Source organism: Nymphalis io, chromosome 11, assembly GCF_905147045.1.
Source record: "Nymphalis io chromosome 11, ilAglIoxx1.1, whole genome shotgun sequence".
Classification (NCBI taxonomy): domain Eukaryota; kingdom Metazoa; phylum Arthropoda; class Insecta; order Lepidoptera; family Nymphalidae; genus Nymphalis; species Nymphalis io.
In genome coordinates this window covers 3,533,075-3,548,761 of record NC_065898.1, presented here as the reverse complement: position 1 = coordinate 3,548,761, position 15,687 = coordinate 3,533,075, and the positions used below count along the sequence as shown (strand labels likewise).

General features: G+C 31.3%; 1 protein-coding gene across 1 annotated transcript in view; it reads right to left on the bottom strand.

The window, feature by feature from the left end:
- Window positions 1-492: 492 nt before the first annotated feature.
- Window positions 493-15,687, bottom strand: part of LOC126771844 (frizzled-4) — a 34,295-nt gene continuing 19,100 nt past the window's right edge. Inside the window, exons 2-3 of the mRNA XM_050491978.1 lie at window positions 4,123-4,295; window positions 493-1,882 (exon numbers count right to left, since the gene is read on the bottom strand). Of these exons, the coding sequence (XP_050347935.1) occupies window positions 1,245-1,882; window positions 4,123-4,295 (811 nt within the window). The 3' untranslated portion in view covers window positions 493-1,244. The remainder of the gene's footprint in view (window positions 1,883-4,122; window positions 4,296-15,687) is intronic.

Genomic DNA, 15,687 nt, shown 5'->3' with positions numbered 1-15,687 from the left:
TTATAGTAATATTTTATCTTATTAAGATTATTTATAATACATATTCTACTAGTTCTAGTTCTCATTTTAACTTTTTAGCTTTAAATAATTCGTTTTTAGATATAGTATTTTTTTTAAATAATGTATTCAAATTATTGAGTAATTGTACTTTCGGTTATGTTATGATTTTAATATAAGTATAAAAAAAAATTAACAGCCTTCTTTCTTTTCTTCACCCCTAATACGATATATAGGTTAAAAAGAGATTCGAGCTCAGAGAAAATGATTTCATTTTAGTCTTGAAAATTAAATACTTATTATTATTTTATTTTTATTATTTACATACAAAATACTTAATATAGTTACTATTACTTTTTTCTATTTACAGTTTTCAGTATACTTTTCACTAAACATATTTACATTATAACTATGAAAAATTAAGCTAATATCTATCTATCTTTATTTATATGCTTTTATTTACAAACAAAAATAAAAATAATTTCTTGTGTCCTTTTAAAACAAGTCAGTTCACTACGTTACTTAAAATTTAACAACACTTAATATAAAATAGAACATTCTAAAAGTAAATGCGGTAATCGTTAGAATGAAAATCACTCCCGATTAATACATATCTCTGTCACCAACAAGGTATTTAACTAGAAAAAGAAGAAGCATGGAGTAGAGTCAAACAGATTTTAGGACAGATTTTATTATTATTAAAGACCCCTTATAAACATTACATGTTTAATTGTGTACAAAAATACGAACCATCTTAAGGCACATCATTTGTAGCGTCCATGTAAAAACATTTCAATTATATATTCATACTTTTAATTATTCATAGAATTTATTAACATTTTATTGTCCCGTTTCAGTCAATGATATGTCGCTTGAAAGTTTTTTTCTAAATGCCTACATAAACACACAATTTAAAAAAATGTATATAATATTAATGTATGTTGCTATTAAATTATTCATTAAATGTTAAAATGCGAGGTGGATAACAATCATTTACAATCATCTTGCAATCCATATTTACTGAATAGATATACTTCAATCTCTATACATAATTATGTACAAATATTTATTTATTCTCTTACATAGTCAGCTTACAAGTTAATTTTTAAATAGATTTTATTCCTACAAATGGCACCATTTTAAAAAAAAAAAACAAATTACGTTAATATGTTCACTAGCATAATAAATGCACAACAGAGGTGGTTGTTAAGTCTTGTTTTTTTCATAAATATTCCAATCTTGATTAATCATAGAATAGTTTCCCCGGCCGAGTAGTGATAATGCCGAGGTTTCCTGTACGATTGTTGCTGTGGCGGTCTGTAAGTGGCATATTTCTGCGGGTGACGAGTTAATGTGTGAGGATGTGTAGAATAACAGTGCAATGTTAAAGGTGTAGGAGGTGGGCCCGATGGACATTTGATCGAGACTGGCTTTCTTGGCCCTGTCATTCTTCTCCACAACACTTTCAATCGCGGCGTTGCTATCCATACTGCTACCATGACTCCCAATATTTGCGTTGCAAATATACGAAACAAGAATATCCAGAATGCTGGCTGCGGTTGTGTCGATGGCTCCGTTGAAGGTACAGGAGCAGCTAACCAGTCTTCCCTGAGAACGTACTCATATACCCACGTTGCGAGTATACACGCTGAGGGCACTGCGTACAGTGCTGCAAACGCTCCCAATCTTAGTAGGCTTTGATCAGGATGAGGTTGGGGAGGCGCGCTTAAAAGCGTCGCCGGAGCCGGTAAAGGTACCGGGCGACGAAGCACCGCCCGCAGACCAGAAGCGAGGAAAACGGTGCCCAATAGTAAACATATCGCTTCAGGGACGATAACCAAAGCCAGTAAGGACTTACTCGACTGGTTCCCCACGAAGCAGGTTCCTGAAATTATTAAAGAAATATTAAATATTTAAGTTGTAGGTACTTTTAACGGATACGGACCCGTTCTTTCGAAAAGAATAACATTCCAATTTCCAATAAAGCAGCGCTCAAAGCGAACACCTACACAAACAGACGGCGAGAAAAAAGGCTGCATTAATAAGGCAGTGGTTAAAAAGGGCCGATTTAAAATTGAAATACGAGCGTGCGAGGAGGAAAGGTGTCGTATTTAACGGCTCGAATAATGGCCGCGCATTTCTTTCGTTCGCTATAATGGAAGGGGAAATAATAAAAATAAAAGAACAATACCCTGGGTATGATTGAAACTGCAATATGCCTGAGAATCGCTCTGTGTAGTGCTAAGCTGGGTCGGGCTGGATTTAAGAGGGATAAAAATAAAAAGTATGTCGAGGATTACGTTATAACTAAATCTAAAAGATCACGACAAAAATGCCTAAGCCCTAATCCTCTTATCGGTCATTTCAAGTTGCCAACCTAAAAGTTTAATCTTGAAATAATTTTATAAGATTCCTTTATGGATTATTTCGTTTTGCCGCTTTACTTAATTTGTAATAAATTAATGTTTACATTAACTTTTAAAGAAAATGTGCAGTCTTAAAAGACTTAACGAGTGTTTATCTTACTGCTTTAAGTTTCAAAAATTTACAGAGTGCCGCTACTTACAGTTACTTTTATCTAAAGTCGGCCGTTTTTATTTCTATTTTTATATTTACGTTTTGCGGTATTAATTCCGAGTTTATAGAACATTATCAGAGCGGTATTCTTCAAATGGCCGTGTGTCCGTTTAAATGAAGGATTTAATTCTCTCGAGCTTATATGATAAGGGGTTTTGTTTGATAATACGATACAAATACACCGCTTTGTTTTTTTTTAATATAATTTAATGAGGAATTACCCATTCGATTATAAAATTATTATTAATTAATGTGTATTTTAATTTTGAAAATATTTTAACGAACGTGAAATTTCCAATGTATGTATATATACATATATATATATTATTACTCAGTATATAATATATATACTGAGTAAATTATATATAAATCAAGATCATTTAGTTATACGGTTATTATGTATACAATATATATACAAGGTTTACTAAAAATGTCGTACATTTGCCGTAATAGCAATCACCGTTAACATATTTTATATGCCTACAATTTAATCTCCAACGTATCAGCGTATTACTGAGCTCTGACGATCTACTATTTCTCTTTAATCGCACGCAACTAAGTCAGCGTCTCATTGAAAACACACGTAAACCACAATGGAGCGGGAGTTCCACAGAATATAGAACGCATGAATGCGTGCTCCCGTGCAATCGTACAAGATTTAATCGCTTTGAAAACGCCGCCGATCGAACAATTAAAAGAGCATAATAGTAAGAATCGCTAAGAATGATTGTGATATTCCGATACGGATGTGTATTAGAATTGTATTGATTCGGTATGCTAAATTAATAGGGGGCAAAGCCATTCATTCTCTTTTAAGTAGTTTTATATTTGTCTAATATGTAAATATACCTGTTATTTTCACGTAATTAATACTAAGAACATAATGTTGGTTGCTTTTAGGGTTTATATAAAACATGTATCTAGTGTAATAATTAGGAATTTAATGAGGGGCTTGGTTTAAAAATGAAGTTGCATTTCTTTTCTTTATATAAAGATTGAATTATTTCGAAGTAATATAAAATTAAATACATATGCAAAAAAAATTAAATTCATATTAATTAATAGAAGCTTGAGGTGACCCAGTGGCTAGAACGAGTGTCCAATTTCACTGAAATTCTGCGACATAATAATGTGTCTCTAAAACCCGCATTCCAGCAGGTTTTAAAATTCTCCTAAAGATCCTAAGATAAGGCCTTTGGCTACCAGTGAGACATTAATAAACTGTTACTTTTTTAGATTAGTTAATAACAATTCAACGTTTGGGAAGACTATATTTATTTATTTATTTGACACACAACTAATTAGTAAAAGCAATACATACAAAATAAAGTTAAAATATAATAACTCACAATGCGTGCACCGACACCGTAAATAGATAGTAATGGAGGGTTAGTTAGACACTGTTAATTAAAAAATAAATAAAAAATAATAATGGCCGCTATGATATGGGCTTTTCTAGCAAGGGGTCAGAGCTCGATCAATTATGAGTTATAAAAATAAAGAATTGTTTTTGCTGTTAAAACTAATATTGAGAAATATATATCTAACCTGTCAATTCATCGGCGTCAACATCTCTTGTAACAAGCACTGCCGCTGCCAACGCAGCAGGGACACCCCAGGCTGCTAACTGCAGGAGGGAAGAGTGACGATCGTTCCTGGCACCAGGAGTGCTAGGAGGACGCAATACACTTGCCCGCCACGCTCCTGTTACTACCACCCACCTAAAAATAATATATAATAGATTTAATTAGAGTATAGTGATTGTAAATATCTCTTTTTCTTATTAGAGAAGGTGACTAAAAAGGTTTGGACAAAAAGTATAGTCATATATCTAGATATAGACTATAATTCTTAGTTTATTTCAATGTCAAGCTAAAAAAGTTCTTAGCTTATTATGTACCAAAAAAACCGTGGCTTCGCCGGAGTGGAATTTGCTTTGTGACAAGAATCCTTTAAAATCAATCTATTTCCTTCAAAGTTTAATTTTTAGAAAACCTTTATGTTACCTGATGGCGTAATATTATATGTATTGCTCTCAAACAATTAATGCATGTTGTATTTGCCTTAAAAGGAAATAAATTAATTAATTGTGACAAAATTACTGTGTATATATTGATGTAATTACCACTAGAGTATCATAAATAAATGAATAAAATCTGCCATTTTATTGATCATAATGCCTATTCGAATTTTATGTATAAAATATAATATTCTGGGACATAATTCACACGCGGCCATCTGATCCCAAACTAAGCAGAGTTTGTACTATGGAAACCAGACAACTGATATACTACATATACTAGTTTTCTTTTGTAAATACATATTTATATAGATAATTACACACAGACTCAGGAAAAACAGAATGTTCATGCACACTAATGTCTGTCCTGGGTGGGAATCGAACCCACAACCTACGGCGTGAAAGGCTAATATCTACCAACCGCGCCAACCGGCCCGTCAATTATATATAAATTGATTTAATAATATCAAATTATATATAATTGATAAAATAATATTTAAAGTATTAGATAGCAGTGGGGGCCTTAAATAAAAAATATATTAGTAGTTTTGGTTTTGGTAATTCAAAGTAGCCACAGTACCGTCACTTTTTAAGTTTATTAAATGTAATCGTTTAAAATACGAACGTTTAAAATTATTCAAGTTTTATTTAAAATTTTAATGTTGTGGTTTTATTATTTTAATTAACGATCTATCGTTAAATCGACGATATAATATTAAATAAACAGAAACAGATGCCAGTTCGTATTGTTATTCACCAAAGTGCCATATTATGCCAGTTTTATGTAAATTTCCCCGTTCCAAAAATGTAAACTATGAATTTTTAAATTTTAAATACTTTGGATTTTAATTAAAATAGACGATACTCAGAAGTGTTTTAAATATGTTATCAATAATGTATTTAAATAATTTTAAGGTAAGGAATTTGAGACATTATGATTAATTTAAATTGTTGATTCGAATGGGTGAATAAAAAACTCAGCTGTTGATGGCAGGTGGCGTGTTAACGGCTTGAGAGAACTATCATACCATATGAGGAAAGTTAAATATAACTATTGTTAAAATTCTTTAACAACGCTCATACATTGCTGAGATACTCTGGGGTAGGAATTACATTGATCAAAGATAATTCTCCTGAATAATGCAATTATTAGGTCAAATATACTTTAGTTAATACGTTTAGCCGACGACTTTTTTATATATATTTTTTAGTCTGAAATTGGTAACTAATTATACTTTAACATTTACATAATTATAATGTAATTTTGCGCAATATGCAATGCAGTTTGACGACTGGTTGGCACAGTTGCCACTATAACAGGCTGTTGCAATTCACTTCATATCACGGGTTCGATCCTCGCTTCGGGTCATTCGAGTTTGTTTAGTATTTTCTTTTTATATAAAAATGTTATATGAATAAGATAAAAATACATAGATACGGATAATTGAAGACATATCAATAAAACTGTAATTTTTTTTTTTTTTTAATTACATTTTGTTTTTAAAAACAGTCATAAGTTTAAAATAAATGTTATCATAACTCAGAAATAAAATACTGAATGAAAAATAGCCTCATGTTTCAAATATTTTATGTCCACTCTTATTTCCAAATATATACATTTTTTAGACAACACTAAAGGTTGTCCATTGCTTCCAAAAAAATTCATTTGACAACCAGGAGAAATAGGTATACTGATCTGTTTTGTCTTCATCCATAATTAAATTTAGATATTTTAATTATTATTTTAGACTACAAAAGTAGGTAACATTTTTATACCACTTATTTAATTTGGAACTACTAAAATGATGTAGTACATACATAAGAACCCTTACTAAAGCTCGTTAAAACTCGTGACAGGTAAATCCTTCCCAAAGAACAAGTGAAATGTCGCCTTGTTTTTAACTGATGCCAACGTAAGATGAGCCGAGTTATGTAAGTAATAGTCCTAGTACGTATGCATTTAAGAGAACGTCTGAAGGATTATTTAAGGTACTCTTATGTTGGCCAAAGTTCTCCGCAGTGGCGTGTCACTGGCACTTGAGCAAACAACGGTCTCTATTTGTACTGAACCGAAAGCGGCGATAGTCTAAACAGTGGTGTTTGCTCGGTCGCTCGCATGTTTGATCCGGCCTCCGACCAACACATGTCGGCTAACATTTTACTAATATTTGTACGACTTGCATTGTTGTAATGAGGTATGCGTTATTGGAAATGCTTGTAGTTGTATTTTTAATTATGCACAAGAATCGAATTGATTGCGACTTGATTTAAATATGGAAATACGCACAATACATTTGATAAATAAATTGATTAATTGACCTTTACATTCTTAAATTATTTTTAGTATTGCGGTGTCCTTTATTTTTAGGAGATCCTTTACATAAGCACTTACTGCGTTGGACAATTAAATTATCTCCAAAATCTATCTTAAGTGTGTTAAAAATATACTTATATTGTTGCTGCGTTAATAACATATTAACGCAGCAACAATTACCTATGTTTATATGTTTACTTTAATTAATATGAATTTCATTGCAAGTCTGCTTTGATCATTTAAAATATTATAATAAAATTGATCAGTTTTTTTTTCGTTTATTCATATTTGAATATAGAATCTTATTGTGAAATGATATGAAAATGCAAATGCTATTACGATCGAGGCGTGAATGGTCTGCCGCTTTTAAGATTTTATTTTTTCGTTTTTATGTGGCGTCATGTCGCGCTTCGAGTGGCCATTAAGTGATAATATTATCTCAAGGGAAACGATTCCTTTCACGCTATTAAATTCGAAATTCCAAAACCATATGATTTTTTTTAAATATATTTTATTGGGACTATTACAATTAAAACAAAAAAAACATTTTAATCAACGTTTTGTTTAAACAGGCATTTCTATTTTCAAATAGAAAGCCTAATAGAGGCTTGACTATATCTATATATTTTAATACTAAAAATAATAAAATATAATATTGGCAATTTCAAATACCATAGTACATCTGTTTTCGAAATTTAAACGTGGTAAAATAAAAATTTACGCTTTTTCATACTGGCAGTTTACGAGGCCACACACGCTGCTAACATTCATATTCTTATTTCGAATCTGTCGGGCATCGTAAACGTCTACATGACATACGTTGTTCGGCCTCGGCTTCGTTTCACTTCTTGAACTTAGTTCCATTTTACAGTTCACATAATTTATGGACTATTCATAGCACCACGTTTAATCACAAATAATATCCAACTAAATAATAAACTATGTTATTTAAGACGATGCGTTTATTATATATCACATTTAAGTAGTTTTTAGATTATCATTACACAACTCTTTTTATACAACGTTAAGAAAGTTGCTTGATTCTATTTAAAAAAAGAAACTAATTTATCTTAACCTCGTATACATATACTTACGTATATTATTATATTTTATGAACGAAACGCCTTTATAAAGCTGTACTTCCTTTAACCAGCTAATGGTGTTATAGTTAGAACTAGTTCTCTTCTAAGCTATACGATACAATTCGCAGTACTGCAATCGATCAATATTTATTAGTTCAAGGAATATTGTAGAATGGCAATTAAATACATTTACAGAAACGCAGCGAAAAACTAAAGGAAGGAGAAATATTGGAGTTGGATACTTTGTCTTTTGCCGCGAATAAATTATACTTACCGTAAACGATCTTTCTACTTTTTTTATGCAGTGTAATTGAAAAAATAAGAACTATCGCTTAATAAATTTGATATTTTGTCAAAAATGTTATCATAAATTACATTAATAATTTAGACATATTTTGTTATTTACAGAATATTTCGATACATTTATAAATAGCGAGTTTTAAATAGAAACTCATTTATATTCCTTCCTTTGTCCATCAATCATCTTAAAAAAGTTAATCGAATATATATTTTTCCAAGTAAATACAACCGATGTTACAGACCTGCATGCGCAAATAAAAAGTGTTTTATATAAAAAATGTTTGGAAGACTAAGACAGGTCTAATATGATTGGTTAATATAGTCCGTTCAACTTAACTGCATCCATATTTAGCCACCTGCTGTGAATGCGTTTGCCATTTCGGGATACTGTAAAGGTGTGTATTTATACATTGAAGTTAAATGCCTTCGACAGATATCAATATTCATAAGTATTGATGTATGCATTTTTTTATACACATTCCTTGACTGCACAAGAACTTTTTATTATTTGTTCTGATACCACGTGTAGCGCAACTAATGCTCATGTATAAAATGTAGTCTAACATCCAGTTTACATTAATATCATACACGGGTCCCTGTCAAAGCTGCGTGTAACAGAAATAGTGCATCCTGTTTCGATGCGCAGACGCGCGTCGGGGACGTATACGAATTGAACGGATAATCGATTTTACGAGCTCCCGAAATAAACTGGGTCCCTACTCATGCATCATCAGCGAACGCCGCAGCCGAATTTATTTCGAGTTCGTAATAAACTTTTTAAGTCATAACAACGTCGAGGAACTAGGAGTTACGATGAGATATAAAATGCGAAAAATAAAAACCAATTACAAGCCATCATCAACATAAATACAGTTTTAGAAGCGGCTATTTTAAAATGGCTTGTTAACGTTTTAAGCGTTTCTTCCTGACTTCGATTCTTAACTTTAAACTCAGGTTATGAGTTATAGATATATTATTCAGGTATTCATATTATTTATTGGTTTATTTTTGTAATTTCATTGGTTTTTTCATAATTCCATTTCCAAATTTGTAAACTAGCATGATCAATTCATATTATATGTTATAATAGAACGGAGATGCCCCAGTGGATATGACATGGAAATCGCGTGATCGAATTCGGTTAAACACCACTGATAATGAGTTACAAAAAATTTCTTTGGAAGGTGCCATGTTCACTGTTTATATAATTTATTATTATCAATCGAATATTTTTATATCTTAAATTAACCTAACGAGAGCCGAGATGGCCCAGTTAGCCGAGGTATAAAATGCGAAAAGAAACACTAAGAAAACTTTAGAAGAAATACGTAAAAAAGGCAATATTAATATTATATTTAAATATCTGAAGCTCATAAAACTTTCGTATCCAGCACAGATAAATAATATTATGGAAATAGTAGAATGGCATCTCGTTCAAAGCAATAAATAAGCCTGTTCACCTAAATAGTGCAGTTGGTGTTAGCTTTTATTATTACGAGCGCCTTAACGATTCTTCTTTATGAGCCTTTGCCTGCATCTCTTTACATTTTTTTTTAAATATATTCCTTTCAAATTCCTGATAGTGATCCTCATTGGTCTAGTGGCTAGATTTAAGGCCGCAGATCCGGAGGTCCTGGGTTCAAATCCCAGGTCGGGCTATTAAAAAGCCCTTTATAGTAGTTGCCTAATCTCTCTTGAGATTGGCCGCCGTGGCCGAAATCGGTGTGGAGGACTTTAGACATAGAAATTTTGTTGACGACTAGATACAGATACAGGCTAACATAAAATTTTACTTCTTACTTTAATGTTAATGGGACCGAATTTCAAAACATCAACCTTTGATAAGTAACGATTTTAGGTCCACAAAGTTCAATTTGTAAAAGGATATCTCACTCTCACTATTATACACACACATGTGGCAGGATTTCAATGAAATTAGACACATGCAGGTTTCCTCACGATGTTTTCCTTCACCGTCAAGCACGAGATGAATTATAAACACAAATTAAGCACATAAAAATTCAATGGTGCTTGCCCGGGTTTGAACCCATGATCATCGGTTAAGATTCACGCGTTCCAACCACTAGGCCATCTCGGCTTCCGAAGAAGATATTAATTGGTTCAAATTAATTGTAAACAATATATGTAATAAAATTCATATAAACATTTAAAATTAGAATATACATATACACACAAATCATAATAGATATTTAGATTTCGAATGAAGGCGAAAAAAAAAGATAAATAAAGGCTACTGTTCTTAAGTGCACATGGTAAAAAAGAAAAAAAAAATTCATTCAAAATAAATGTTTTTGTGATTTTGTGATTTAAATCAAAGCACGCGGTTATTGTAAAGATATATTTATAGTTTTAAAAGTTTATCAATAGATACTTAATTGAGACATGAAAAACTAATAAAGCCGTAAAAAACATTCAACAAAATTTAGTCTACTTTATATATTTATTATAGTGTAAAGGCCGAACAAATTGCTTAAATCAGACAAATATAAATGTATACAAACTTCGAATAGAGTTTCAACGACAATTAATATATCTAATTTGTTATTTGAATGGCATTTTAGATTTCTAAGAATTACGCGTGACTTGATCGTTTGTCGGGTTAGCTTTTCCCGTGGTATTACAGGTTTTAAACCGGTAATTATGTGATACTAGTTATAAACCAATATGTGCCTATGAGCAAAGGTTTTATATATACTTATTTTAATATAGGTAAAAAGGTTTTATATATACTTATTTTAATAAGGAAACTAGAAGAATGTCTCTTATTATCTATCACATTTCACAAATCACATGACAATTTGAACGTCGTAAATAAAGTCGTAAGTGTATTTAACAATGAAGGAATGAGATTGTATTAGAGTATTTTGCGTATAAGTAGTAATAATACGACACAATATGACACAGTAGAATAATATACTGGTGGTAGGGCTTGCAAGCTCGTCTGGGTAGGTACCACCCACTCATCAGATATTCTACCGCAAAACAGCAATACTTGATATTGTTGTGTTCCGGTTTGAAGGGTGAGTGAGCCAGTGTAATTACAGGCACAAGGGACATAAAATCTTAGTTCCCAAGGTTGGTGGCGCATTGGATATGTAAGCGATGGTTGACATTTGCTTACAATGCCAATGTCTAAGAGCGTTGGTGACCACTTACCATCAGGTGGCCCATATGCTCGTCCGCCTTCCTATTCTATAAAAAAAAAAAAAATATGAATACGAAAAATACTAATTTAATCATTACACTCACTAAATTGAATGTTACTTTATGATAGTTTTTAACTTAGAGGTACAATGTACAGACTGTACACATGGTTTTAGAGCAGTTTTATCGAGACTTTCAGACTTGCTAAAAAAAAAGGTAACGACGTATCTGTGTAAAAAGTTTTAATAAATAAGTGTGTTGATGACGCATCTAGACTATTTCATATATTGATAATTAATCGTGAACTGCCTAATTGAATCGTAAGCTGTTTAAAGAAATATATATTTATATAATAGTTCTTCCACTAAGTTAACGAGCCTTCAGTCTGTTGCATACAAAATACACATATTTACATTTCTTTTCATGTTCACCACTGCCGCTGATTGGCGACAATGTTGCCATGAATCATAAGTAGATATTTAAATACTTTATTTTCATTAATTCACTTTAATGAAATTTTGTGTAATGTCATTGTTATAATTTTTAATAATTAAAGTTTAAACTAAAAATTGTATTTAGTTACTTTAGTTTGTACTTAGTTTTGTTAATTTTAAAACGATTTGAATTTTGTTAATGTATCAGTTATACATTAACAAAATTAAAAAAATCCTCGTGTACTTTTAGGTTATGTAAAATTTATAGAGTCTGTTATTTGTAGTACAATGAAACATAAGATTTTAATAGTATTGAGAAGATAAACAAGTCACAAGTGTCGAGATAGCAAAGATAAACAAAGACGAAAACATGTCAAGCAATTACCATAACAAGATTTTGGTTTTTGTTGGTCTCGAACAATCGATTGGAACTAAGGAGAACTAAGAACTCGACTCATTTATTACGATTGGTTGGCAGAGAATACTTGAGGTTCGAAAACCTTTGAGTAGAGCACGGGGAATGCTTATAGACGTTAGTAAGTATCGTAAGTACGATGCAATGGCTAACGATTTTTTACGGCTAGTTAAATATTTCGTATTTTTTTATAGAAATTTAATATTTGGATTTATAATGGCTTAGAGTAAGTCACTTTTAATGAAATTTGAAAGAAAATAAAAATAGTTAGTGAACCAAAAATATCATAAAAACGATAATTAAATAAAGTTATGAATACTTAAGTATTTTTATTCATATATTCTTCTTAACAACTACTCAATACGAAAGAAACTTTTTTTTATAAATAAATAATCTGTGGCCTTCTTAACCCTTCGCTGTCGCGTCGTTTCGTGGATCGTGATTTCCAATCGATGTCAGGATTGTTCAAGAGTGTAGGCGCTCGTCTAGTTATTTCGGAGCTCGACTCTTCACCGTTTTATAATAGGTGATTACTGTTTGACGGATTGACGCACCGCACCGGTCTTATATTGCTTAAGTTTATTACACACTCAAATATTTTTGTGATGTAGTTTGTCGATTCGGTTCTTGTTTTAGAAGATTTGAAATTGATTTATTTCATTTATTTATGTATATAAAGTATGTATTTTTTGTTGACATTGCTATTTGTTTGTATTTATACTACATGATACATTAGCGATGTGCGTGTGTATTGTTATTTCAAATAAAAAATTCAAATTTATAAATAGGCATTTCGGTTTATACTGATTCAGGCGATCTCAGACACCGGTACCTTATCAAGAAGTCCTTTTTTTCTACAACAATGCCAAAACTCTTTCCGTTCCAATAATTTAATCTCGAACTTAATTAGTAATGCGAAACGAAACCTTATCAAAATACGTGTAAATCGAATTATGCGTAACAAATAAAAGTCGATACTAATATGGTATCTAGAATCGATTGGTAACGACTCGATGGCGAGTCGTTTTCTAGAGAAAAACCACTTTTTTCTCTCGTCTTATTTTTGTTCCACAGGAGCATTGCCTCCATTATAAACAAGTACATTTCCCATGGATTCGGTCCCGTAATTTGGGACAAGCGAGTGTTGCTCATCGAATATATAATAATAGTAATGTTGACGAGGAAAACTTAATTTGTATATAGTTAATATTTTAATACTATATTTCTTCTTCATAAAATACTTTTTTACTGGTGATAGGGCTATGTCCAAGCTCGTCTGGGTAGGTACCACCCATTCATCAAATATTCTACCGCAAAACAGCAGTAGTTGGTACTGTTCCGGTTTGAAAGCATTGGCAACGTAAGCTATGGTTAACATTTCTTTTAATGCTAATGTCTATGGGCGGTGGTTACCACTTACCATCAGGTGGGGCCACCTGCTTTTTACTATTATTATATTACTATTTATTACTAATTAAAACTATTATATTACTATTTGCTCGTACGCCTTTTTATATTTTTATATATAAAAAAAAAATACCAAATTTAATGTTATTAATAATAATAAGTAAACATTTAATTTTAAGTGAGAAGAAATACATTTTAAAATGGATAAAATAATTGAATAAATCAATTTTAATCTTAATACTTAATATGGTAAAAATTAAAATTTTTATTCAGATTCACGACGTTTTTTTTTTGTTTATAATTATGTAAATATAATTCAACTAAACGTTTTTTTAAATATTTTTTATTATCTCCGGATTGCGGTGCACATTTCTTTTAATTATCCGGAGTACCGTGACGGAATGGTGTCTATACGCGAGAGGGATAGAGGCATTATTGTGAAAGAGATAACGATATATGTTTGTGGTAGGTGTGAACGGGACACGCGCGATACATACCTGCACAGCCTACTGAGTGATTCTCAAACTTTAATATATAATATATTTTTCAATATTTATCTTTTTTTTTTCCTTCCAAAACTTTCTCGAAATAATTAATTAATTAATAAGATTGAGCGTGGGGACTAAAGTTGGGTATGTTTTTCATGGGTTCGGCCCATGCACATAAATATATTCTACATTTATAAATATAATATATTGTAATAAACAATTGTATAACGACTTACTTTAATAGTTAATAGTAAAAATTTAAGATTATAAGAAAGCTGTCTTAAGATTAGACAAGGATCGAATACCGTAAGACAAAGAGGGAGAATATTCTTGTAAATCCTAACTAATATTATAAATTTGAAATTGGATTTTTTAGTTTGTATGTTTGTTTTTTCGCTTTCACGTCTTAACTACTCAACTGATCATTATGAAATTATGCGTACACGTTTTCAGCGGTACAGGAAAGGACCTAGACTAATTGCCTCCCCCTCACAAGAAGGCGAAAAATCACGGGCGGAATCTAGACATAAAATTGTTTGCCGATTTTCGACTATTTAAAGCATATTGCAATGTTTTATTTAAAACTAAATACCGTGTAAACAGTCAAAGTGAACAATAGAGGTTAGTTCTCGATATCAGCTGTTTTAACGTTTTTATATAAAGGGCACTCCAAACTTTTACAGGCATAGTAAGAGTTCATTACGACGTGCTTTTAATTTTTTTTTTTAAATCATATTTTATGTTGTAGTTTTCGACTTTTTACAATCTATTATTTGATAGTTATTCGTATTTAATGTATTTATATAGATACACAAATAGTTACAAAAAGATCAAATTCACTTAAAGCGAGTACAAGAAATCGTATTCGGTAATACTCATATTTCGGTCCATCACTATTTACGATTATGCTTTGAGAAGCTTTAAAAGGCTCGTGCTTTTCCTTCATTTCTCGTTAAGAGCTTATAACGAGCCGACCTTGCTCTAACAACTGAAAAGAGATGGATACACAAAGTGCTATCTGTATGATAGAGAGAGAACACCACGCGGTCAACAATAAGCTCACTAACAAGATGGATTCATTGAAAAGAAAACATCCTAAGCGCCACGATTACTCTTTGAATTATAGAACGTAACGGATTTGTAGAGAGTGTAATTTTCCGCAAACAAACATTAGGTTGTTATTTGACAACTGCTAACACGCGACTAACAAGAATGACTCAAATATTGGGTTGCTATTATAATGTAAGCCTTTATACAAAGACATTGAGTTTAAATTAAAGTGAATAAATAAGCATTCAGTTCTCTCTTTGGTCTCCGAAATTTATTCAAATTAGATTTTCTGCCGCGGAATCTTTAATGCCGAGAAACGAGTTGAAGGTATATTTCTTGGGGGTGTTTTACTGTTACATATAGACCAAAATATGTGAATGTACTTTCGACTATTTTGTAAAAATATATAAATGTTATTTAAAACAAAATCGTTATTAT